The sequence below is a fragment of the Heterocephalus glaber genome, unplaced genomic scaffold (assembly GCF_053883595.1).
Source record: "Heterocephalus glaber isolate CG9 unplaced genomic scaffold, H.glaber_assembly_v1.0 deba00001805, whole genome shotgun sequence".
NCBI lineage: Eukaryota > Metazoa > Chordata > Mammalia > Rodentia > Bathyergidae > Heterocephalus > Heterocephalus glaber.
The window spans coordinates 2183028-2209901 of NW_028258480.1; the positions used below are offsets into that span (position 1 = coordinate 2183028).

Here is a 26874-nt window from a genome sequence, read left to right on the forward strand (position 1 = left end):
CAAAGAAAGTCAGATGATGAAGGTATAATCTGCAGTGTGCAATCAGATAATGTACAGAAAGTATTGCCTGTCAATGAGCACCCAGGATCTTTAGGAAACCCTAACCTCACATAACTGACAGCACAAGGTGCAAAATCCCAATCACTCAGCAACAGAGGTCTTCAAACTATCAGGGAAAAACTGAGAATTCCCAAAATACCTGAAGAAAAGTCTGTGAGCTTCAAGAAGGTATGGAGAAAGGACTCAATTCTCTAACAGAGAAACATAATGGAGAATTTGAAGTAATTTTTTAAAGAAAGGCAGGGCTGGAAAGTGTACTAATTCATGTAAATATATTGCTACAAAGCATGATCTGTTATTGGATTTCTTTGTGCTCCTGTTTTAAAAAAGATTTGCAGTGATTTCTGTTTAACATTACAGGCAATAACAGTGAAAACCACAATCAGATCCTAAGATGTCTTCTTTACTCTTGTCAGTATTATATTTCTGCACAAAATGTTCCTTGTTCCTACAAAAAGGATCACAGAAGTAAGGATATCACTCCAGGATTTACATCAATCTGAGCCTTAAAATGAAACTGAGTAAAAGAAGGTCAGAGATAGCTGTGTCTAGATATTGGCATTCTGCACCAGTAACATCAAGACTCTAAGGATTCTTTTGCCTTCAAAATAATTTTTATGAGTGCACTCTTGACCTCCTTGTTCCTCAGACTGTAGACCAGTGGGTTCAGCATGGGGATCACCATGGTGTAGAACACGGATGCCATCTTGTCTGTGTCCATGGAGTGACTGGAGCTGGGCTGCAGGTACATGAAGATGGCTGTCCCATAGAAGATGGAGACGGCAGTGAAGTGGGAGGCACAGGTGGACAGAGCCTTCTGATATCCTGCACCCGAGTGCATTCTTAGGATGGTCACAAAAATGAATGCATAGGATATCAAAATAACAAGGAGAGCAAAAGACATATTAAAGGACTCAAGATAAAAAAGAACCAGCTCACTCACATGTCTATCAGAACAGGAAAGAACAATGACTGCTGGAACATCACAGAAAAAATGATGGACCACATTGGAGTTACAGAAGGAGAGACTGAATATGTCTCCGACATGGATGGAGGCCGTCAGGAAGCCACAGCTGTAGGAGGCTATGACCATCCATGCACACGCTCTTGTTGTCATGGTGGTGGTGTAGTGTAGGGGCTTACACACTGCGGCATAGCGGTCATAGGCCATGGAGGCCAAGAGGTAATTTTCCACAGTGGCAAATGCTCCAAAAAAGAACAGCTGAGCAGCACAAGCATTGTAGGAAATGACCTGGTCTCCTGTAAGCAGCCCAGCCATGACCATGGGAGTGATAGCCGAGGAGTATCCAAAGTCCACCAGAGACAGGTTGGCCAGGAAATAGTACATGGGAGTGTGCAGATGAGGGTCCAGGAGGATCAGCAGGATCATCCCCAGGTTCCCAGCCACAGTGATGGTGTAGATGAGGAGGAAGGTGAAGAAGAGGGGAACCTGCAGGTGTGGGTCATCAGTCAGTCCCAGCAGGAGGAACTCGGTCATCTCTGTCCTGTTCTCCACCATTGTTATTTGGGGACCAGAAGATGGCCTGCACCAAAGGAAAATAAAGACCAAGAGTGTCAATAGATATTTTGGAAGAGATCTTCCACTGAAGTAAAAGTGTTTATATGACATGAGGAGTTCCTTGTTAGAAAAATATGTATTTCAAGTTTCTCCATGTCTGAATGTGCAGTTACCTAAAAAACTGACTTCCTTAATTATCTTTAGAGTTACAGACTGTTTAACTGGAAATATCTACAGGAATACTCTCTCCAGTTTTCAAGTTTTATATAGTTATAAACTAATATTTGGTAAATTCCTGAATGATTCAACATGGTATGTCTGAAGTTTTACACATAAATATGCACACAGTGTGTGAAGAAGAAAGACAGTAATGATATCTACTGAAGACACTGTTATGAAAAGTAAAGGTGAAGATGCATTAAAAGAATCTTTAAATTCTGAGTTGTGAGCCACATGAACACAGGAATTATTCAAACAGAATGGGGGACTCTATGTTTCTTGAGACATTATGCCAGTTTTCAGGTGTGGGTGAGTTTTGAAGTCTTGAAACCTGCTTGCCCCAGTAGCTCTGCTCACACAATAGGGTCACTGGGATTCTCTCTATGCACCCCAGCTATTCTCTGGCTGCTGTAGTTGTCCCATGTAGCTTGGAGTTTTATATGTTTTGGTTTTGCTTAATTTCTTTCGTGAAATCCATAGTTTAGCTTGGCATTGAAAGAGTCTGACCACAACCTCCAGGCCTCTTGCTGCAGAGCCCACCTGTGTGTCAATAAACAACAGCTGAAGCTAAAAAAACCCCACAAAACAAAATGGAAGGAAGAAAGGAAGAGGGAAAAAAGTGTTCATTTCTTGTGCTCCTTCTTTCTCTCAGTAGTATGTACCAGTATTTGAGCTACTGAGATTGAGGGTTGAACATTCAGTTTGTGCCTCGACCTTAGCCTGGAGTCTGTCTTCCGTGGCACACTCAGTGTTGGCAATAGATATTAAAACATCACATTGAACCTAATAAATATGTGCAATTATTATTTGTCAGTTAAAAACAAAATGTAGCAAAATTTAAAAATATTTCACTTGAGGCTGGTGTTGTGGAGGAATAGTGTTTTGGTGCTTTTCATTTGAATGTGAAGTCTTTGAAAGGCTTCTATCCCAGGCTAAATGCTATTCCCAGCCACCTTCTTCCTTAACCTTTGGCAAGTTCACTTTATGATCCAAAGCCCTGAGAGTATTATGTTTGCAGACTCAACACCCAGGGCCCATTTAGCAAATATTCCTATGTTAACAATAGTCCTGGCTTGATGTGTGTGCATGTGTGTGTGCGTGCGTGTGTGTGTGTGTGTGTCTTACCCATGTGCAGGTATTGCTACTTTGTTTTCTACCATTAAGGCAAATAAAGCTTTGAGAGTTTTATGATGCTCTACAGTTACATATTAACAACATAATTAGCAACTTGTGATTTAGTCACACTGTATTATTGTGGATGGATGTGCTAGAAATGATAAGGACAAAGTTATAGAGAAGATATTAAAATGAAATTCAGAACTTGCTAATTCTTTTTGATGCTTTCTTTAACCTAAATAAGGCTTCTTTCACCCCTCAGTTTCATTTTTCTTTATTCCCAGTTCTGTTACCATCTAGGGAAGAAGAGGACATTTCCACCACCAGTCATTGCATCACCTGTACTGTTGTTTTTGACTAAAATTTTTTAGAGGACCAAAATGTTGTACCTTAAGTAAATTTTGACAGCCTGCTGATGGAATTTTAGCTATTTATATTCCCTCTTCACCTCTAAGGAAAAAAAATTAAAACAGATTTCTGTGCTTATTAAATCACAGTGAGTATAGCTGTTCCATGTCTCCTACACAACATACAGTTTTGCTAAGAGTGCATTTTGATTATAGTAGCTTGCTTAGCTCCTTGAAAACATGCAGCAATCTCGACAGTGCAGCTAAAATAAAAAATTCAATCATGGATTAATGGACCACTTCTAGCAGAAAAGCTGTCCCTCTGGTCAATGGTTCCTGGGTATCTGAGGCAGGAAGGGACCTATGGAACAAGGGCATTAATATGGATTCAAGTCCTGAATCTACCGTGAACATTTTTTAGCTCCTTAGAAGAGTCACTTACCTCCTCCTCAACTGTAAAATAAAATCAATAAAATGATCTCTGCCACACAATTCACAGATTGTATTTATAAGTAGAAGTTATCATTTTCAAGTCACTCAAAATAATTTTTATTTTGAGGCATGCCTTTAATTACTAGAAAGTCATAAAATTGAGAGAAAGCCTGTTCGCATGAACAAATGTTTACATTCAGATGAATAAAGTCTATTCAAGGGGTAAGACTGCAGTCTGGCCTCTGTAAAATGAAGTGGCCTGGAGTCCTGTGGGATTTCAGAAGCTCAGGATAGGAAGCAGGGGTAGATTATAAAGGCATAGAGCTCTCGGGGGACTTCCCCACGAGAGCCTTTGTAGGTCTCTGCCTCTTTCCTAGGGAAGAAACAAACTGCCTGTGGGGACCAACTTGGATATTTTGAGTATTTACGTATGCTCTGTAAATTACTCGTTAATGCCTAAATCACACACAGCAATATGCACAAAGTATAAGAGTTCTAAAAATGCCTGTTAAATGTATAGTCATGTGAGCACTGTCTAGTTTACTGATTTCTTTGTTGTCAACTTCTTTTGTACCCAGTTTCCTGGGAACTAGTAAACAATTTTTCTATATAATTTGGCCTTTGCAAAAATGTCCTTTCTTCAAATCCTAGAAATGTGGTGTCTGATGGCAGGATCTTTTGCTTAGCACAAACTCAGTTGGGGTGCATTTTGTTACTTATATCTGCGGCAAAATATTTTTATTAGGGAGTTATATATCAAAAATGAAGTTTAAACATTATTTTTCTCACTCTTGTTTCAGGGTAGCTTTGCTTGATCTTGTGTTTGGTGATGATGGAAAGAGTTGATCTAAACATTGGCTAACAATTTTGTGTGAATATAGATTTTTATTTCATTTGAGTAAATACTCAGTAATTGGTTTGCTTGGTTATATGGTAAGTATACTTAATTGAATAAGAACTCCCCACTGTTTATGGAAATGGCTTTATCATTTTCCATTCCCAAGTGTAATGCGTTCCTATTTCGTTGTAGTTTTAAGATTTTTTTTAGTATCAGTTTTACTATTTTTCAACGATGCTTCATCTTCTCAGAAAAAATTGTTATATTATTTTATTTTTATGTATTTATTTAACGATTTATTTTATTGACAGACAATAATTGAATATCTTTATGAAGTACAGTGTGACTTTTGAGTACACATATACAAGGTGTACTTTCAAGCTCAGGGCACTTTAGTTATCCATTACTCCAAATAGTTACTACTTGTGTTTCAAATACTATATTCAAAATCCTCTCTTCTATTTTGAATTATATACTACAATACTGTTCATGACAGACACCCTCTGTGTAATAGATTATTTTCTGTTTCCTAAAAACACCTTCTCAAAAAATATTTAAAAAAATCCCCCACAACCTTACCACATTATTACACTTAAGACCCGGGAATGGCTTTTCTCCCATAAAGGGGATTGATCCATTCTGTCCTCTACACAGTCCTCTCTGCACTCTCAGTCCCTGGAAGGCTTATCATATCGCTCTCATGGTCACAAGTGTGGGTGTAGTTGCAAGTTGGTTCCGTGACTAAGCCAGCTGAGCCTCCAATTGGGGAACTTAACCTTTCCAAATTTCAGCTTATGTCAGTAAGGAATATTTTATGGTTTAGATGTAAGATGTGGCCCACTGTCTCATGTGCTCAGAGGTGGGATTTTTGGAAAATGATTTGGAACATGAGGGTGAGTCAGTGAATTCACGGCTGAATGGGCTGTTGGGAGGTGGGGCCCACTTGGAGGAGGTGGATCACCAGCCTTGGAGGTGATATTTCCTGCTCTGGCTCTGTCCCTTGGCTTCCTGCTTTTTCCCACCATGAATTGAGCATCCATCCTCTACCATGCCCTTCCGACAGGCTGTTTCTAGGTTGTAGTCAGCCAATCATGGATGAAAACTTCTAAAACTCTAAGCCAAAATTAAACTTTCCTTTAAATTTCCAGAGTCAGGTATTTTGTCCTGGGAAGGGAAAGCTGACCAACACAGAAAAGATTAATAATATCATCTCATCCTCTAATAATGGCTAAGAATATTATCAGAGTATATATACAAACCACAGGACATTTGTAGTATACACCAAGTATTCTGTAAAGTTAAATAGTAATGTTTTATTTTTTAAAGTTAATCCAGCATGGGTAACACAGAGCACAGAAAATAGTGGTGTTCAACATTGTGTATTTCTCTACATGTGCTTGCTCAATTGTGGCTGAGACAGGTATTAGCATATACCGTGCACTTTAGGAAGAACTGATGGGAGTATTTTCTCTGTCAGTTGAAACACACCTGTTACCCTCCAGTTGTCTCTCTCCTGCCTCAGAGTCTGAGGAGATTGCATGGTCTTGCAGGTGCAGCTGCAGGTGAAGTCTTTGTCAGCCTAAATTAGAGAATAACTGAACAGGAAATGCTTTCCCCTTTATCAGACAGCCTGTGTCAAAATTCTAATGGCCTGTTCCATAAAAGGAAAAACTAATGCTACAATGTATATGTAAGTGCAAAGGGCCATGAGTAGTCGTCTTGAAAATGAACAGAATAAGGCTGATACTTCCTGATTTTGAAAATAAAAACAAGTAAGCATCAAAGCCCTTGATATTTCCTTAATGATAGAGATACAGACTATATTATAGCCTTCCTGCCATTGAGACACAAAGCTATCACCCATGGCCCAGAGAGAAAAAGTTCGATTTAGCTCATGGATCTGGGAGATTCAGCATGGTTGGCAGGTTCAAGGCATAAATACCAGGGCAGAGGGAGTGGTATAGCAGAGCTATTTGGTATACATAGGAGGGGAACAGTAGCAGAAAGTAAGGGGTAAAGGACAGATGTTGATGCAAAGCAGGCCTCCATGACCCACCTAGGTAGGGAAGAGTTTGCTCCTCCCAGCCCTGAGGTGGATCCCAAGGTCAATTAATTTGGTGCTCCATCCTAATGGCCACATCTCACCCTTGACAACTTGATACTCAGAACACATCTCCTTACACCATACTTACTCTCTGAATAAAAGGAGGTCACAATTCCACCTAAGATGATAAAACTATCTTGTGTACACCAAAAAATGAAGAATTCCTTTCTTGAGATCTCACCAGTTTTAGCACTTTTCAAAAGTCTAAGTTCAAGTCTCTTTGGAGACTCAAGGCAAACTCTTAGCTATAAATCTCTATAAAAATCAGAAGCAATTTACATAATCCCAAGATGTAATACCACAGCATAAAAATTCCCATCACAAACACACACAAATTAATAGTGGAGTGGAAAAGAATCAGACCAAAGCCAGACCAAAATCCAGAGGGCAAACATTAAGTAGTGTAGTTCCATCAGACAGCCTGTGCATATGGTGAGGTGAGTTTTACAGGACCCAGGAAGCCCCATCCCTACAGTCTTGTTGTTCACAGCCATGTAGCCTATTTCCTGGGCTGATTGCACTAATGGATTGCAGCTCCTTCCAAGTTGCAGAATTGGAAAGGTTGGGGTGCAGCTCAGTCTGAGCCAAGAGCCTGCACCTGGGGAGGCTGAGCTGTAACTCTGGCGAGAGTCTGGACACCTAGGTCTATGAGGCAAGAGCTCTGAGACACAGAGAGAGAGGAGAGGGAGCTTCCAGTTAAAGAAAAGGGAGACATGGGGTCTGCCCTTTCTTCAGGTCTGTATTTTATTGCAGAAAACCTCAGGGGATGCATGACAGCCACCCACTCTGAGGACTGTAGTGGTCTCTCTTCATTCCAGGATTAACATATGGAGACATGTATAAATATCCTAATAGGAACACACACAAATATGTTTCACAGGTATGTGGTTTTGCCCTAAACCCAGGCAGAGTGATATATAAAATCAGCTGTCACAGGTATCCATCCTTCAATTAATTCAGGCAAATTCTTCTGCCCCATCTGCATGTGTCCTCAGGGGACTTCGAAAAGCAGTTTTGTTATGGGGCTTCTCTGTGCTCCCATTATACAAGGCAGTAATTCATGTTTAATATAGATGTAATGCTACTTACTACCTCAATTAGATCCTGAGATATCTTACTTGAGTATAAATGTTCTACTAGTGCATAATGTTTTCTTTTTTCCCCAAGATTGAGTGTCACTCCAGGCACTGGAGTTCAATGTGGGCCTTAAAATCAAAATTGGTTCATGAAGGTTAGAGATACCTGAAACTAGATATTATCACACTACACCAGTAAAATCAAAGTCTTAATGATATTGCCACAAAATAATTTTTGTGAATGCACTCTTGACCTCCTTGTTCCTGAGGCTATAGACCAGTGGATTCAGCATGGGGATCACCATGCTGTAGAACACAGATGAAATTTTGTCCATGTCCATGGAGTGACTGGAGCTTGGCTGCAGGTACCTGAAAATGACTGTCCCATAGAAGATAGAGACAGCTGTGAAGTGAGAGGCACAGGTGGACAGAGCCTTCTTATATCCAGCACCTGAGTGCATCCTCAGGATGGTGCCAAAAATGAAGATGTAGGATATCAAGATAACAAGGAGAGCAAAAAAGATATTAAAACCTAGAACATAAACGAGAACCAGCTCAGTCACATGTCTATCAGAGCAGGAGAGAACCATGACTGCTGGAATATCACAGAAAAAATGATGGACCACATTGTTTTTACAGAAAGAGAGATTGAATGTGTCCCCAATGTGGATGGAGGCATTCAGGAAGCCACAGATATAGGAGCCAGTGATGAGAGAAGAACGCATACTTGTGGTCATGGTGGTGGTGTAGTGCAAGGGCTTGCACACTGCTGCATAGCGGTCATAGGCCATGGAGGCCAAGAGGAAACTCTCCACAGTACCAAAGGCTCCAAAAAAGAACATCTGAGCAGCACAGGCACTGTAGGAAATGATCTGGTCTCTTGTAAGCAGCCCAGTCATGACTGTGGGAGTGACAGCTGAGGAGTATCCAAAGTCCACCAGAGACAGGTTACCCAGGAAATAGTACATGGGAGTGTGCAGACGAGGGTCCAGGAGGATCAGCAGGAGCATCCCCAGGTTCCCAGCCACAGTGATGGTGTAGATGAGGACGAAGGTGATGAAGAGGGGAACCTGCAGGTGTGGGTCATCGGTCAGTCCCAGCAGGAGGAACTGGGTGACTTCTGTCCTGTTCTCCATCAGTGTCATCTGAGAATCAACACTTTAGTTGCTCTTTACCAATGTAAAAAATAAAAGCATCATAAAGTGAACTGTAGTGGGAAAACATTAAGTAATGTCAATATTTTGTCCTTATTGTGATGATTTGTATTTCAGTGTTCTTCAGAAACTTGCAAGGTGTAGAAAACTAAATATGGTGCTTTCAATACACACAGTGTACATAATGCTGTTCCTGAAGCATCTCCATGAGTCACCTATCACCTTTTAAAATGTTTATACAGTTATAAACTGAGTGCTAGATAAGTTTAAAACTTAATGAAAATTACTTGTTTGCCTGGATGCATATGGTAATTTACATCTGAATACAGCAAAAGCTGAGACTTCCATGTTGCTTACCCACGAAAACCTCCTGTGAACACATTAAAGTGCACTCATTGTCTCTGCCTGCAGCATTCTGTATTTGATTGCTTCGTACACATGTGTAAATTTTGGATCATGGGACATTGAGCAATTCCTTAACATTTACTCAAGCGTTAACTGGAAACCTCTACTCTGGCCTCATGCCAAAGTTTAACCCATTCACAGTGTTCCTATGTTTAATGGTGAATTTAAATGAAATCGAATATAACTCATCCGACAATCTGTCCTTGTCTTCTCGGGACCCAACACAGAGTTTCCAATTTCACCATGAACTGAGAGTGAGTCATGAGGTTGCACTGTTGTTCACTATATATTTTCACATATTTGGAGATAAAATGAAAAAACATATCAAAGACCAAAAAAGCAAAATGACCCTGGATTGGTCTACAAACTGTCCCAAATGAGTCGACCAGCTCTGAGTCACACTGTAACCTTTTTAACACAGTCCTGTGGTACTGCACTTGCATGATTTTAGAAAATTATTGAAATCATCTTTTTCTCTTTTTCAGTAACTCTCTGGAGTTATTAAATATAGAATAACCAAGATTACCAGTTTAGTGGAAGAGGCAGAAGAGTCAGTTCCTAATGGTGTATCTGAACTCACACTATCAGACATGGGATATGGTCCAATTCTCTTCCAGGACTTCTCTCCCTGGCAGTGGCCAAAAGTTTCCAACTTCTGGAGAGCAGTCAAAAAATAGAGGAAAGAGCATTAACATGCATCAAGTTCCGAATCTACCTCGAATTCTTTCTGTTTCTTAGACTACTTCCCCTCTTCTTAAAAAACACACCTTACATAAGCTGCAGGCCGTGTCTATCAATAACAAATAAGAGCAGCCTAGAAGGCGTCTCATGAGAGCTTCTCATTTGCAAGTCAGCCAGGGTAATTCTTGTCTCTGAGACGGTTCCCTGACAGGGCTGAGGGCTCAGAGCAAATCCTCGGGTGAGAAGAGGGCCCGTGTGCATGAGAATGACCACCACAGCTGAAGGAGTAACTCCCGGGCGGTGAGGCGGGCAGTTTTCCTCCTCAAATAGCATGATGCTGAGTCGCAGCAGGCTTTCACCCAGCTTGGGGAGAACTGTACAGACTTGGAGACCCCAGAGAATTCTCCTGTGAGACTGACTCTGGCTCCACGTCCTCCTTTTCAGGGAAGAAGCAATTAAGCTGTCTGCGGGGATCGAGAGTAAATGTTTCTGCAGTGTTCGACATTGCTCGCTTCTTTTTGGAGCTTCTGGTTGATCTGTAACTCACATGCAGTAACACCCACGCGTGTTTAGCGCGTGGTCACCCGTAATCACGTAACCACCACTACAGACGCAGGAACCGGTGTACCCCAGCTTCTCTTTGATTCATCCTCGTCCATGTAGCGCCTCTTGTATCAAGTACGCTGTTTTGACCCCAGTAATTTTGTGATTGTGAGAATGTCTTTAGGCATCATCCTAGAATCTGAGGTCCCTGATTCTGCCATTTTCCCTTACTATTGTCACCTAAGGACCTGTGATTAGCCTATCTTTTCTTGATGGGCTAATCACCTTTTAAGACTTTTATGAGTGTATGTTTGCAAAACAGCCTGGTGTGGTTTGTTTTGGGGAAGCAGTGCATGTGTAACACGTCTTGATCACTTTTGGTCTGTTTACCCTCCCTCATCTTTCCTCATCCCTCCCCTCTTTCCAAGAGTTATAGTGCAATCGTTTCATTGCTGAGTAGTATTCCACCATGTGGACATTGCAAACTATTTTTTTTCCACATTGCAGTTGAGGCACATTGTGTTGGTTTCAGTGTGTGGTATTATAATTAAGGCTGATGTAAACATGTGCAGGTAGGCTTTTGTTTGTGCATAGATTTTCAGGTCATAACAGTAAATGGTTAGCGGTTAGGTTGGATTACCCAGTGGTACATATTTTTTTATTTGAATATGAAACAGCCAAACTGCTTCCTGAAGAAGTCCTTCAAGTCTGATCTTCCCTAAGTCAGCCAGGCCAAATGTTTCATATCTTCATCAACATTTGTTTTTTTAAACAATTTTTTATTCCTTGTTTTTGTTTTATTCTTATTTTTTGTCATTCTCTATTACATTTCAAGAAACCTCCCTATTCTTACAGACTCAGCTAGGTTACCATCTGACTCCTGTCTTGGGAATGCATTTCTACAACAAGGGACAGAATCTCCCTGTCCCTGTGCCCTCTCTCCATTCCACACTCCCACAAGGACTCACCACATCTCCCTAGGCACAGGCAAGAGTGGTCTTAAGTATTTGTTCTGTCCATCTACGTGGCGTCACCAGAAATCCAAGTCAGAGTTTCATCTCTCTCTGCCTCACCATGTCTTTCCTACAGGGGAAAATACTATTTGTTATCCTTATAGGTTTTTCAAAAGAATTACTATAGAAAGCACAACACAGTTCCTGCCACCAGTCAGGAGCTTCAGGGCTAAATGTTGTATGCATTATTTATGAAATTAGAATCAGTGTGGGTCACAACAATCCTGTATCAAAATAAGCCATCTGTTTCCCCATGCAATCTTGCCCTGTTTCACCCAGGCAGGACTGATAGTGCATGGGGCAGACGTTATGTAGTTTGGAACACACACAGCCCCAGTTGCTCTCTCTTCTCTCTTGGGGTCACTGTCACCTGTCTTCCTGCCCCAGCCCCTGCAGCTCTGGATGGGGACGCCCTTCAGCCAGTGCCTGGAGCAGCACATGTAGTGGGGCCTCTGCTTACCCTTCTGATCTGTGTAGTTTATGTGCAAACCAAACCCATCAGAGGGTGAACCGTGCCCCACAATATCAGATCCTAATACCTAACATCTGTAATCATGACCTGATGTGAACAATCGCACTGTGACTGTGGTTTAATAAAGGATGGAAGATGAGAATTTCAGTGTTTTGTTCACTGGGTTCTGAGTACATCTATGAAGTCCTTTATGACACAGACAGGAAAAATGGTACACCAGGGTATTTCAAGGGTCTGCTGTTATTCTACAGAAATATTGCAAATACAAGGAAAACTCTCAGAATAGACTTTGCTAAGACTCTGATAAACTGTCCAAAGATTTACAGAAAATAGGTGGAAAATCAAGAAAAAGAAAAAACAGACAAAGCATGTCTATGAAAGTGAAAGCTGACACCAGCGAAAGGAACCAAGACATCAGAGCACACAAAGAAAAACAAAACAAAACACACTTTTAAACTGTTCTGGGCTATTTACTAAATAAACAGTTAGACCCACAGTAAGAAATCACAAAATAGCGTTGCAGAGGAGAAAATTTGACACTGTAATATTAGAAAAGTCAAATTCCCAGCATAAATATGAGATATGTGAAGAACAGAAAGTATGCTTAATTCCAAAAGAGAGAGAAAAACTGAGTGTAACTAAGTGGAAGATGCACACACTTTATATGTTCACCTCAACTGGCTAAATATGTGCAAAGATGTTAAGGAAATTTTGAATGAAAATCGAGAATCAACTTTAGGTTTTGTTGATTTCCTCTATTATTTTCTCTTCATTCTCTTTGTTTTACTCTGCTCTAATCTTGTTTCCTTCATGCTACTTTCAGTTTTAGTTTTCATATTTTAATGCCAAATCCTTAAAATTTCAGGGTAGGTTGTTCACTTGAAATAATCCTTACTTTGATAAATGTCAGATGACCTCTGTTTTTTCTTGCTACAACAAAAATTGCATGTATTGTTTTCATGGTCATTTTTCTCAAACTACTTTATAATTTCTCCTTTGATGTAACTTTATCCATTATTTTGTATGAGTGTGTTTAATACCAAAATGACAAAAACTTCACAAGCTGACTATGAAAAAGAGAAAATTCAAAATTACCAAAGTCATACACGAAGGTGAGGAAATAAATAATTACCTTATACAAGTAAGAATGATTATATGGAAATATTAGGAGTAATTGTACACAAAGTAATTGGGTAATACAAATGAAATATAAATTTCTAGAAAGTCATGCACTACTAGAACTGACTTCAGAGAAAGAGAAAACCTGAAGGTATCTACAATTTGTGGAGATAAATTAACAAGAAATAATCTCCTAGCAAAGGAAATCCCAGTCACAGGTGGTTTCAGAGGTGAATTCACCCAAACAAATATTTCATTAGCAAAGAAGATTATCACACAGAAGAAAACAATGAGGGTTTTTGTTAGATTCCTGTGGCTGCTACAACAAATTCCAGCAAGCTTAATCAATGTGTACTGTTTGATTCTTTCACATTCTGGAAACCAGATGACAGAAATCATGTCAGTGAGCAGAAATCTGTGGTCCCTCCAGAGTCTCCAGAGCAGACTTCATTGTTGACCTCTTCCATCTTCCAGCAGCCACCAGCATTCCATGGCTTGTGGCCACATCACTGAGGTTTTCCCTGACTCCTTCTTTGTCTATGGTTCAATCTTGTTAATTTCATTTTTATAAGGATACAAGGGATTGCTTTTAGGCTTAGGGCTCATACAGATAACCCTGAGGGACCATTCTTCGCTAAAATCTTTCACTTAATCACATCTGCAGTGTTTCAGGGCCACACAGAGTAACACTGAAACATTTCAGAATGAGCCCTTGGTTCTTTTGTGGGCCATTATTGAGCCTGTCACAATCCCAAATGGCATCATTCTGTACCATCCTGAGAATCATTTTACTTAAATGTGTAATTCATGTTTATGGAGCAATTTCTGAAATATAATCAGAAAGGAGTCCTTTAAATTGTTCATATTTTACATGTCCTTGTGAATTACCCAACACTAGTTATTTGATGTGAACTTGCCACCTAATGAGATGACACTTTCAGGTAAAAATGATGAGAAGGTTTGAGGTCATCTACTCCATAGTGGGATTTCCGGGAAATCATTTTGGCTCCCAGTGAGGATCGTGAGAACTGATTGAGAATGTAGGAAGGAAGCATTTCAGCAAAGCAGAAAATTATCAGTGCCTCCCTCTTGAAATGCAGTGAATCTTGACCTAGAAGTTTTTCTTTGCATGAATCACTATCGTAGCCAATGTTCAGGGGCTCCAAATTTTGGTACAATACCCAAAAGTTCAAATATTTTATTAATTCATTTGAAAAATGTTTATTGAGTGACTGCCACAAAAACACATCTCCTCAGGGGCAGATGACCGTGTGAGCTAACCCGTAGAGCACCAGTGCCCTTCTTGGTGGGAACATTAATTGGGGATATGGAATGAAAAAAACAGAAGTAAGTACGCAGTAGGTGAGTGCTGGTGAAAATAATGAAGAAGGACTTGGAAGAGGAGCGAGAGTGCATGGTGAGTAGGGAGTGAGTAGGGCATGTAGGTGATCAGCTTGGCCCCTATGATTCCGTAGGAGTAAAGTCAAGAACAAAATATTATCAGAAACTTCTACATGGGGGAGAGCAAGTGCAAAGATCCTGAGGCATGAGCCTTGTTGATGTGAAGAAACGGCAAGACAATCAATGTGAAATTAGAGGGGTGAATGACTGGGGAGTGACAAGAGAGAATGTGATTCAAGTAAAAATGAGTGGTCAGAATAAACAATTTCAAAGCATTTGTTGAAAGAAAATTTTAGAACTTTATTCTTTCTCATCTTAATTTTTAAACAGAAAGTTTGTAGTAATACATTAGTACATTAAAATACTTTTCCTTTTCCTGCCTTTCTGTAGTCTCTTGTATCCTTTGAAACACGGAACTAGAGTGTGTTGTTTGTATAAAATAACTTAGCTAAACATAAATATCAATTCATGTGAGATGCCATATTTATGGATCTCTTGGTGCAATGTACAAAGGGAAAGCACACATTTTCACTTACTAATATCATGCTTTTCTCAAAATAGGACTTCTAGGGTTGGAAGAAAGGAAGAAATCTTCATCAAGACAGATATTCTGACACCGAAGTCATGACTCGTGGTGAGTGGGTGTCCCCAGTGCAGGAGCCCAGCGCGCTGTGAGGACCTATGTGTAAGAGGGCTTGGTGTGGTGTCAGATCGGGTTGTGTGGAGGCTACACTGTCCCTCGCTGTGCTCCCCACAGGCTGGGCCCGAGGACGGCAGCAGGACAACTCAGTCTGGGTCACAGGCCCGAGACGGCATGGAGGTGAAGCCTTGGAGACTCAAGGGGTGGGACCCAGGCTCAGGCCCCAGCTCTGCTGTGCAGACTGAGAGAAGCAGGACCTCCCAGTGAGGGACAGAGGGGCACAGTGGGAGGAAGCAGACACACACAGGCAGAGCGCCATCCCCTCCTGATGCTGTTTCCCAAGAGCTCTCCAGGATTGGGGTTCACTCCCACAGCGGGGAGGGCAGATCTGCCTTCCTGAGCCCGCTGCTTCCAGTCCTGAACTCTTTTGGACACACAAACATCAATGTTTTTCCATTGTCTGGGCATCATTTCGTTCACTGAGAGTAACATAAAATTGACCGACACAGATAGCCACACTGCATTTAATTCTAACCCATTCACAGCATCCGTATGTGAGACACAAAATGAGAAACTTGAATGCATTTCTTGTGCTGTGGCCTCTACGAGGGCCTGTTGCACACACGTTTGTATTCACCTGATGTAGGAAAAATGCAAGAAAATAAGTGAAACATCCATGTCCCTAATGTGGCTTTGCAAAAGGAGATCTTAAGATTTCATTGCCATTCTCATTTAGGTATTTATTTCTGGACAGAATGTTTCTGTTTTCCAGACAACAGACTTTGGAGAGACAAGTGTGTATCATTTCAGGAATTTACCTTCGCTGTGAGGTGGTACATGGTGAAGATCTGAGAGGAAAAAATCTAGGAATTGTGCACTGCACAAACCAAAACCCCAAACTAGAAATTATTTTGTCCAACAGATGAATCTACTCTTAACTTTGAAGAATGCACTCTTGACCTCCTTGTTCCTCAGGCTGTAGACCACAGGGTTCAGCATGGGGATCACCATGGTGTAGAACACAGAGGCGATTTTATCAGTGTCCATGGAGTGACTGGAGCTGGGCTGCAGGTACATGAAGATGACTGTCCCGTAGAAGATGGAGATGGCAGTGAGGTGGGAGGCACAGGTGGACAGAGCCTTCCAAGGTCCTGCACTTGAGTGCATCCTTAGGATTGTGATAAAAATGAAAACATAGGATATCCAGATAATTAAGAGAGCAAAAAAGATATTGAATTTCACCACATAAACAAGAACCAGCTCACTGTGATGTTTGTCAGAACAAGAGAGAACCATGATTGCTGGAATATCACAGAAGAAATGATGGACCACATTGGGTTTACAGAAGGAGAGAGTGAATGTGTCCCCAATGTAGGTGGCCGCGCTCAGGAATGCAATGGCATAACAACCTATAATCAGTTGTGTGCATTTATTTGTGGTCATTCCAGAAGCCTAATGCAGGGGCTTACACACTGTGGCATAGCGGTCATCGGCCACTGCAGCCAAGAGGAAATTTTCCACACTGGCAAAGACTGCAAAAGAGAACATCTGGGCAGCACAGGCAGTGTAGGAAATGACCTGGTCTCCCCTAAACAGCCCAGCCATGACCGAGGGAGTGACAGCTGAGGAGTATCCAAAGTCCACCAGAGACAGGTTACCCAGGAAAAAGTACATGGGAGTGTGCAGACGAGGGTCCAGGAGGATCAGCAGGAGCATCCCCAGGTTCCCAGCCACAGTGATGGTGTAGATGAGGAGGAAGGTGAAGAAGAGGGGAACCTGCAGGTGTGGGTCATCGGTCGGTCCCAGTAGGAGGAACTGGGTCACCTCTGTGCTGTTATCCATCAGAGTCATCTGAGATTAGGTAGATCCTTTGTAGCAACGAGACAAAGGGAACAGAATGATTAGAAATTGAATTGAAATGGGAAAATAGATAACACAGTCTTTCATTATATCAATAACTTGTACTTCTCTACTCTCCAGAAAAATCATTACCTTCAAAACCAAGTTGAGTGCATGTGTTAATTATATACATGATTACATACTGTCAAATCTGAGCAATCCTAATGTATTCTGCACACAATTTTAAAATTGGTTCATTAAGTTGTAGGCAATGAAATAACTTGATGAAACCAACTATGTGGATGATTCCATCTGCCACCTCACTCCTCCTGAGCTCTGTAGGAGCTGACACTTCTGTGTTGCTCACTGCAGGAACTGTGGGAGGCCTTTGGGTCTTGTGCTTGGTGTCTCCTCTCAGTAACACAGTGAGCTCAATTTGTTGTTACATCCATGCTTCTGCACAAGATTTGCAGTAATTTATTCACAGTTGTCCAAGTATTAATTGACCATCTTCACTCTAATTCCATACCAACCTTTAAACCATTCTGAGTGCTTCCTAAGTCTAACAGTCCAATGTAGATCTAAATTAAATTCCATACAACTGAATTTATAGTTACTTCCTGTCTCCTTTGGTTAAAATCACTGTTCGGGGTTTCACAGTTAAGAAGTAAGTGATCCATTCAGTGGTAATTTCACCTTGTTCACTGAATATATTCGTTTTCATTGGAAAAAAGCAAAGAAACAAAAATCCATAGGACTGAGTGATCTTTCTTTCAACAACAAAGAAATGCCTTCATGAATTAACAAGATCTGAATGGCTTTTCAAGGGTTTCCCCTGGATCTAATGCTTCTTATCACCAGCACAACTACATGTCAAAGACATGGATATATATAAACCTTATATTACGACAGGGATGGCAAACCTTTTAGAGCATTCAATGATAACAAACAGCCCACTGTGGCACACGTGCCATAGGTTTGCCACCCCTGGACTAGGTTAATGGTTAGCTGAGGTCTTGAATCCTCATAGCCTCTCTCTCTCTGTCTGAGTTGAGGTGGGGTAACTGGGGTGGTGGGAGCAAGTAGGAAAAAATGTTTCAGAATTACAGGAAATTATTTGTGTCTCTTGAAATGCTCTGAATGTAGCCAGTGATTCAACCCTCAAAATTTTGTTACAATTACTTTATTCATTCAATTAACAAATGTCTATTGAGAAACTGCTATGAAAAACACATGTATTCAGATCTCAGAAGAAATGTACAAACAATTCTGGAAGGGTTTTTTTTTTTGGTGCTGGGGATAGAACTCTGGACCTTGTGCTTGTGAAGCAGGTGGCAGAACCACTGAGTTAAATCCCTAGCCCCATGTAGAAGCAATTCTGAATGAAGGCATCACATCAGGAATGGCACACAGAGAGCTTAGGTTCTTGGAAGACAGATTTAAGACCTGAAATGTATCACCTAAGAATCACTGATCCCAGGCCAACTCCAATGAACATTATATTTCCACCTGGAAAATATAGTAATGAGACATACATTGAGGTAATATTTTGAGAGCTGAACAAGATAATGCCTGAATACAGTAAACCGCTGACCTTCTGAGTGCTCACTCTCATGTCACTAGTAGGATGGAATATTGGTCGTCATGTTGCTGGGATCAAGGCGAACGCTGGCATGTAGGTCTTCCACTGTAAGTGATTTTGAAGTCTTTAAGCTTCCCTCTCACTTTGCTTTCTCTCCCACACTAGCACCATGGAGATTTACCGTGCTCTGCAGTGCTTTTCAGTTTCAGTTTCTCCAAGGGTGCAGTTGTCAATTTTGCAATTTGATATGGGGCATTGTTTTTGAAAATTTCCTAATTGAAATTCATATTTTAGTTGAGAAAAATAGTCTACTGTTCCTAAAATTCATTCTTTTTCTCACTGCTTCATCCCATACCAGATGACAAAGACCCAATGTTGAAAGCATCCAGTTTCTAGGCTGTCTTCAGCTCACAGATCTTCTAGCTGGGACGTTCCATATCCTAAAATATTATATTGGAATCTCTTCAATGTTGTAACAGTATTTAAAATTTCTTTTTAGAATTGAAGACATGGAAAGAATATCCACTCAACACTCACTGTTTTCCCCAAAGTCTTTCTCTTAAGCTTCTGACAATTTCAGTTTTGAGGTTGGCCTGTGAAGATATTATCTTAGGGACAAATGACTACTTTTAGCATATACTATATTCTGTAATAAAGTGTGATGAATTTACATATAAATATTGTGTGTAGGTGTGTGTGTGTGTTTGTAAGGCAGTTGATGATATTATTCTCACTTTATCCATAAAGAAATAGTACTTGAGAGACTGTGTGATGCTCTAACATGATACCCTTCCTGTGAGAAACACTCTAGATACAAGAGTTAAAGCCACCTTCCAAGAATCAGCATGGGCTGGTGGCAAAGTGTTGAATGGACTTCAGAGCTTATTTCATTTAGAAGCCCTGTGTAGTATGAAAAAAGAATCATGGCACTATTTTGGGTTTTTGTGGGTGTTCTTTAAACCCCTAATGAGTTGTAAATATATGTTGAATGAGATAAGTCATTAATTAGTCAAAACACCATTTATCTTATTGTTTGCTTATATTTTTAAAAGGAAGCATGATTTTTATATGAATTCTGGACATTCCCCATGATAGAAATTTTGACATTTAACCACCAGATTCCCCTCAATTTTCTAAAATTTTGTGAAAACACCACTTTTTGTTCTCCAATTACTCATAGTAGGTGGAGGTAGCCAACTTCTTGTGTGTAAATCACACTTCTCACTAAAAGGTTTATAGAATATGGAAGCTTAACCTTTCGCTAGAAGAGAAAGAATCTATGACAGTGATCTGGAAATCCTGAACTCAGCCATAGCATCTTGCATGAATTCTAGTAATGGCGTTTACCCACAAGCAGTGGTCAAAGCGTTCTGACTCCTCTCCAGCAAGAAGGAATGGAGGAAAGAACGCCAACCTGGATCAAGTTCCAACCACCACACATTCTTTCTATGCCCCTGCAAGAATCACAGCCTCCTTCTGTGGACAATAGAAGATTATTTCTCTGACATACTTCATAGATCCTGTCTAATCCAAAAATAAAAGAGGTCTATAAAACAAGGCGTAAAGAGGCTATCATTTAAAAATCGATGTATTTTTTTATTTGAATATTTTCTCTGTCCATAGTCACAGGCTCATAGCAAATGCTCAGGTTAGAACAGTGGTTTGTATTAAAAGTGATTATCAGTCCCATGAATGAGTGATGTTCTCAGGGCTCGGCAGACAGTGTGTTCCTCCTGAAATCACACTGAGTCATTGGGTTTACAGAGCCTGATAATACATGGAGATCTGAGAGAATTATTCAGAAACCAGGACCTCTGGAGGTTTCCCCTGTGTGACTGTCTACAGCTCCTCATTCTGCTTTCTGGGGAAGAGCAATTAAACTGCCTACAGGGATTGAGCTGACTATTATATTTTTAAATTAAATTTACTTTTCGTGACAAATGAAATCACAAACACACTCTATACCATTTACCTTGATACGTTTCTATGCAGATATATATGGTTTACAGGTATCGCAGTTTCTTTTATCCATTCTTCAGTTGATGAATGCTGAGAGTTATTAGCTGTTGAGAATAGTGCTGCAATGAGCATGGAAGCATAGATGTGTTTTGGAATACTGTTTGCATTTCCTGTGTATTTATATTCAGCAGGGTGGTTGTTAGATCACATGGTAGTTCTATTGTTAATTGTTGGAGGAAGCTCCATACAGTTTTTCATAATGGCTGCACCACCCTAAATTCCCATCAACCATGTGGGTTCCCTTCTCTCCACATTCCTGCCAGCACTGCTTACCTTTATTCATTTTGATAAAGACAGTCTCACACTTACCAGGAGATATCTGATTTTAGTTTTGACTTGCATTGTTATTTTTACAGGAACAAGAGATAACTGATTTATTTACTGGAGAAGGTTGTGCGTCACATGATATTCAGTTGGTAACATAAACAAAGATATAAGAATCGACATATTGGCTCCTGGTGATTTTCCTGGCACTGGAGTGGTTTCCAACCACCGAATACATGCTCTGATGGCACAAACACATAGGACATTCTCTGAAGATTGTCTACAAGAAAGAAGTAAAAAGGACACACAATAATAAATTCATAAGAACTCTTTTGATTGGTGAAGTTGAGCTTTTTTTCTATAACTCATGGCTCTTTGTAGGTCTCCTTTTGAGAAATACCTGCTTAGGTCTATTGCCCCTAACCCCACCCCTCCCCTTTGCAGTAAGGCCTTACACTGGGCTGCATCTCAGCCTGTTTATTACTTTTTAAATTTTGAGAAGTGTCTTCCGAGTTGCTGAGTGACCCAGGCTGGGCTGGGACTTGCCATCTCCCTGTCCTGAGATCTTCCAGCATGCTGGTTTGAGCCTGATCCCCCATGCCTTGCCCTATTGTTCCTTTTAAAATCAGGTTATTTGGTTTTTTGCTGTTTCTATTGTAGTTTTGGAGTTCCTCATGCATTCTGGAATCAACTCCTTTAGAGAAGTATAAATTTCAAATGTTTTGTTTTATAAGTTTCCTCCTCAACCTATGGATTCTTTCCTTTGTTGTGCAGAACATTTTAATTCAATGCAATACCATTTGTCTATTTTTGCTCTTGTTTTCTATATTTTGAGTTTTCTCCAAAAATCGTTTTGAGCATTCCAATGTCCTGAGGCATTTTCCTTATGTTTTCTTGTAGGAGTTCCACAGTTTCAGCTCTTATATCTAAGAGGCTAGTCTATTTTAAGCTGAGTTTTCTAACTGTTGAGAAATAGTGCTCTAGTTTCATCCTCCTGTAAGAATTTATTTTTTGTAGCACAATTTGTGCTGTCTTTTTCCAATATGTGTTCTTAGCTTCTTTGTTATGATTCTCTTTGCAGTAGTTGTGTGGCTTTACTTTGAGGCTATTTTCCCCCCAGTTTTTTTATGTACCTGGATTTCTGCTCCTATCATGCTGCTTTGATTACTACAGCTGGGTAGTACACTTTGCAGACAAGTAGTCTAAAGCCTCCTACTTTGTTCTTTTTGTTCAAGAACACTTTATTTATTTGGGTTTTTTTGGTTTGTTTTATAAGAACTTTAGGATTTTCAGTTCTTTAAATATAATCACTGGCATTTGGTAGAGATTACCCTGAATCTGTAGATTGCTGTGAGTAGTAGTACAAACATTTTAACATACACTGAGTCTTCTAGTTGATGGATGCAGGATGTCTTTGCATTTGGTTGTATCTTCTTCAATTTTTGTACCAAAGTTTTATAGTTTTCATTGTATAAATCGTTCACTTCTTTAGTAAAAGATATTCCTGATATTTCTGTAGCTACTGTAAATGGAATGTATTTCTTGATTTCTATATGAGATAATTTGCTGTTGGCATAGAAATGTTACTGTATTTGGGGGGTTGGTTTTTTATCCTGCAATGTTGGTAAATTCATTTATTAGTTCCCATAATAAGCTTCTTGGGGGTGGAGTTTGGGGGAATTTTATTTTATTTTATTTTTTAATTTATTTTTTAATTTTTGTATTAAATTCTTTTATTGGTACATTGTAGGTATACAACACAATTACATTTCTCATTGGGAATTGTACCTTTACATAATGCATCTTGGTTCTTATTTTTTCCCCATTCCTAGCCCTCCCTTCACACCCTCTACCCTCCCTTATTTACAAAGACTTTATTTCCATTTCTCATCATTTTTCTTTTCCCTTCTTTCCTTTCCCCTGTGCCTCCCACTACCCCTACCCCTTTGGACCTTTTCTTCCTATTTTACATTATCGATTATTCATTCTAATCATTGGTACATTTTAGGTATACAATAAAATGACATTCATCATTAGAAATTTGCACCTTTACATAGTCTCTCTTGGTTCTTCTTTTTCACCCTTGCCCAGCCCTCCCTTCAACCCCTCCATTCCTCCCTATTTACAAAGATTTTGTTCCTATTTTTCCATTTTCTCATATTAATTCCATTCCCTTCTATCCTTTCCCCTAGCCCTCCCACTTCCTTCCCCTTTACCCTTTTTCTTCCTATTTCACATTACCTATTATACATTTAGTCCTTATTTACACTTTCAAAGATTTGGAAAAGTTGAGAGTATTACTACAATAATTTCATTTCAATATTAGCCACAAATGGTAATGAAGGCTTTTGAGAAGGTCTGAGGCGAATGAAACCAGGGATTCTGAGTCTCACAAGGCTAAAATGAAACTCCTAAAAATTATTTTGCCTCCAAAAAATGAATGCATGATTGACCTTTAAGAATGCACTCTTGACCTCCTTGTTCCTCAGGCTGTAGACCACAGGGTTCAGCATGGGGATCACCATGGTGTAGAACACAGAGGCGATTTTATCAGTATCCATGGAGTGCCTGGAGCTGGGCTGCAGGTACATGAAGATGCTTGTCCCATAGAAGATGGAGACTGAGGTAAAATGAGAAGCACAGGTTGATACAGCCTTCTGAGCTCCTGTGACCGAGTGCGTTTTAAAAATGGTGACAAAAATGAAGATGTAGGATATCCAGATGACAAAGAAGGCAAAAAAGATATGGAAGCTCACAACATAAACAAGAACCAACTCACTAACCTGTTTCTCTGAGCAAGACAGAACCATGACTGCTGGAATGTCACAGAAAAAATGGTGGACCACATTGGAGTTGCAGAAGGAGAGAACGAATGTGTCCCCAACGCGCAGGGAGGCATTCAGGAAGCCACAGGCATAGCAGCCTATGATGAGACCTGCACACACATTTGTGGTCATGGAGGTGGTATAGTGCAGGGGCTTGCACACTGCTACACAGCGGTCATAGGCCATGGAGGTCAAGAGGTAATTTTCCACAGTACCAAGACCTGCAAACAGGAACATCTGAGCAGCACAGGTATTGTAGGAAATGACCTTGTTTCCTGTAAGGAGCCCACCCATGACTGTGGGAGTGACAACTGAGGAGGAGCAAAAGTCCACCAGAGACAGGTTGACTAGGAAATAGTACATGGGAGTGTGCAGACGAGGGTCCAGGAGGATGAGCAGGATCATCCCCAGGTTCCCAGCCACAGTGATGGTGTAGATGAGGAGGAAGGTGATGAAGAGGGGAACCTGCAGGTGTGGGTCATCAGTCAGTCCCAGCAGGAGGAACTCGGTCACCTCTGTGCTATTCTCCATCAGTGCTGCCCAGAATCTCTAGATTAACTATAGCAATTAGAAAGAGTAATAAAAAAGTAGAGAAATCAAATTAAAACTCGAAAAGCTAAGTGCAATAAGATTTCTCTCATTATGACAATAACCTTTACTTGAATAATTCTCCCAAATCCTCATTCTTGGAAACCAAATTGATTCCCATTAATGACAGAGAGAATTACAGGCTGTCCGTTCAAAAGAATTGCAGTAGGTCATGTAGGTGATTTGTCAATATGTCAATTTATAAATGGAGATGTGCACAATTTAATTACCTGAAGATAAGTGTGCAGAGGCGTCTATCAGACCAAGCACCTCTTCGGGATACAATGAAAACTGACTTCCCCATCCTCACCCAGGGAGAATTGCCACCCACAGGGCAGATGTGTGTTCCTGTCTCCCGTCAGGTGTATCGTAAGCTTGCTCGTCTGTCACTCGTGTAATTGTTGATCACACCAGGCTGCTGATGCACTCCTGTTGGCACAAGTGTGAAATGGCGATCTCCATGCTGCACCCAGGGAGAACTTTAGCCTCTGCTGAGTGGCTCCCAAGTCTAAGGGTGTCAGGTGGGATCAAATCAAGTAGAATTTACCTTGATTGAAGGTACAGTTACTCCTTGCCTCATTCTTTCATAATCACTGTTTGTGGATTCATAGTGAACAAAGTGACCCCTTGATTTTGTGGTCATTTCATCTTCCTACCTGTACATTTGCCTCTCATTGGAGGGAAAACTAACAAAGAAAAATAGATGAATGAAATGACAAAATGTGCTTTAATAAACTCTGAGTTACACTAGAAAAATTTCTGCTTCTGTCTTTTATTTATCAACAGCACCTATACGCATGTCAACCATGATGTGGCTATGAGCATAATTCCTGAATACTCTTAACTCACTTATGTGCACAGTAGATGTGGAGAGATAACTGGGGTGATAGGAGCACTGCTTAGTGGTAGAAGTATCTAAGTGAAGGTGTAGCATCAGTCATACTGGGCTAGAGAATTTAAGATCTCAGAAAGGACACAATATCAGAGCTGACATCTACCACCTAGCAATTGTTAGTCCTACACCAACTCCAGTGAACATTATCTTTTCATTTGCAAAATGACTATAGTAGCGAGATCAACTTTTATTAGGGTGAAAATTAAATGAGACAGGAAATAAAACACAGTTATTTGAGGGGTATTAAACACAAAATTGTAAGTGCCATCTTTCGTGCTAATTAAGAGTAATGGTTTTTCTTTTAGTTTGACCCCAGTAGACACTGCCATGCAGGGCTGTAGCTACAGGGCAATTTGAGTTCCCTCCCCTATTTGCCCTTTCTCCTGGATGAGGCCCTCTTAGAGCTCTGGTGCTACCCAGTGCTTCTCACTTTATTCCAAGTATATTATTGCCTCTCCCCAGCCCCATGAAGACCTCATGGGTACCCAGTGAACACACATGATTATTTTTAATAAATACTATGTTTTTCAATAAAGGGCAAACAATTTACGTGGTAATGTGTGTGTGTGTGTGTGTGTGTGTGTGAGAGAGAGAGAGAGAGAGAGAGAGAGAGAGAGAGAGAGAGATAAGTTTAACTTTATCTGTGAGGAAATGAAAGCTATGAGAGGGTGTGTTATGCTACCAGATGACAGAAGTGTACTGCAAAAGATTCAAGTTCCAAGAGTTAAAGCCACCTTCCTGCAATAAGTATTCCAGATTATAAGAAGTTATTTAGACCATGTTGCATTTAAAAGTCAGGGATTATATTTGTTTGTGTGTGGAAATATATAGTGAGAAAGATAATGTCACTAACCATCTAAAGCATCATCTGTCTTAACCTTTATTAATTTTTTACAGTGAAGAAGTATGTTTTACAATGAATCACAGAAATCTCTATGGTAGGTATTCTGATATTTATACACCATGCTCACCTCAACATTTACATTTAAAAAAATCATCCTTAAGGTTAAATAACTCATCGTAGCTATAGTTAGGCCAGTGCTTCCCATATATCACATTTCTGATGAAAATGTTTATGGAATATAGAAGCTTACCAGTTTTTTAAAAGAGAAAGAAAGGTCAATCCAGAATAGCAATTATGAAATCATAAAATCTTCCATGGAAGAGGAATTACTTTTAGAGGAGCCCTCTCCTCAGGTGGTGGACAAAATGTTCCAGCTTCTTCAAGGAAAGAAGGGAAAAATTGAGAGGAGGATATTCATGTGGATCTAGTTCCAATTGGCCATGGATGCTTTTGGTGCCACTAGAATGAGATTTACTTTCTTATATACAAAATAAACATGGTAGAATTTCTTCTCTCATATAATTAAGAAAAATGTGTCTGTAGATAATGAGAAGCTCTAGATATTTTCTCAAAGAGCTTATCATTTAAGAGTCTATCAATATGATTTTTTTCTTTGGGTGTTCCCCTGAGCAAGGATGCCTCGTCATAGTAAATTCTTGGGTCAGAAGAAGGCCTGTGTGTAGTAATGATGACTCTCATGGAGAGCGATACACAATGCCCAAAGGCTCATGAAATATAATGTGTTCCTTCTGAAAGGACGTCCTGTCCTACTGGGATCCTAGAGCTTATTCAAAGACACCATCACACAACCAATGTGCTCTCTGGAGAATTCCCCATGAGAATAACTGCAGATTCTATCTCTCTTAGGGAAGAAGGGAT

The 26874-nt window shown here is 40.2% G+C and overlaps 3 protein-coding genes and 1 pseudogene across 3 annotated transcripts; all 4 read right to left on the reverse strand.

Annotated features, from left to right (window-relative positions):
- Positions 1 to 637: 637 nt before the first annotated feature.
- On the reverse strand, positions 638 to 1582 carry LOC101703976 (olfactory receptor 5B3-like). Its single transcript, XM_004869852.2, has one exon. The coding sequence runs from the start codon at positions 1577 to 1579 to the stop codon at positions 638 to 640; it is 942 nt and encodes a 313-aa protein (XP_004869909.2). The 5' UTR covers positions 1580 to 1582.
- Positions 1583 to 6152: 4570 nt separating this feature from the next.
- LOC101703598 (olfactory receptor 5B2-like) lies at positions 6153 to 8859 on the reverse strand. Its single transcript, XM_004869851.2, has 2 exons — positions 7937 to 8859; positions 6153 to 6249 (listed from the first exon to the last, which is right to left on the reverse strand). Exons 1-2 carry the CDS (start codon positions 8854 to 8856, stop codon positions 6153 to 6155), a joined length of 1017 nt encoding a protein of 338 aa, XP_004869908.2. The 5' UTR covers positions 8857 to 8859.
- Positions 8860 to 16045: 7186 nt separating this feature from the next.
- LOC147820748 (olfactory receptor 5B2-like) lies at positions 16046 to 16990 on the reverse strand (annotated as a pseudogene).
- Positions 16991 to 20465: 3475 nt separating this feature from the next.
- LOC101703253 (olfactory receptor 5B3-like) lies at positions 20466 to 24199 on the reverse strand. Its single transcript, XM_087203672.1, has 2 exons — positions 23296 to 24199; positions 20466 to 20500 (listed from the first exon to the last, which is right to left on the reverse strand). The coding sequence occupies exons 1-2, from the start codon at positions 24197 to 24199 to the stop codon at positions 20466 to 20468; spliced, it is 939 nt and encodes a 312-aa protein (XP_087059798.1).
- Between the last annotated feature and the right edge of the window lie 2675 nt (positions 24200 to 26874).

What these genes read in the sequence shown, in the direction of transcription:
- LOC101703976 (XM_004869852.2), bottom strand. Translation starts at nt 1,579, where the DNA reads ATGGTGGAGAACAGGACAGAGATGACCGAGTTCCTCCTGCTGGGACTG.
- LOC101703598 (XM_004869851.2), bottom strand. Translation starts at nt 8,856, where the DNA reads ATGACACTGATGGAGAACAGGACAGAAGTCACCCAGTTCCTCCTGCTG. An exon ending in GCATTCACAAAAATTATTTT is followed by an intron (nt 6,250 to 7,936) that starts GTGGCAATATCA and finishes TTCATTTTCAAG; the next exon opens with ACGACTACTCATGGCCCTTT.
- LOC101703253 (XM_087203672.1), bottom strand. Translation starts at nt 24,199, where the DNA reads ATGGAGAATAGCACAGAGGTGACCGAGTTCCTCCTGCTGGGACTGACT. An exon ending in CAAGAGTGCATTCTTAAAGG is followed by an intron (nt 20,501 to 23,295) that starts TCAATCATGCAT and finishes TTGTGATTTCAT; the next exon opens with TTGTCACGAAAAGTAAATTT.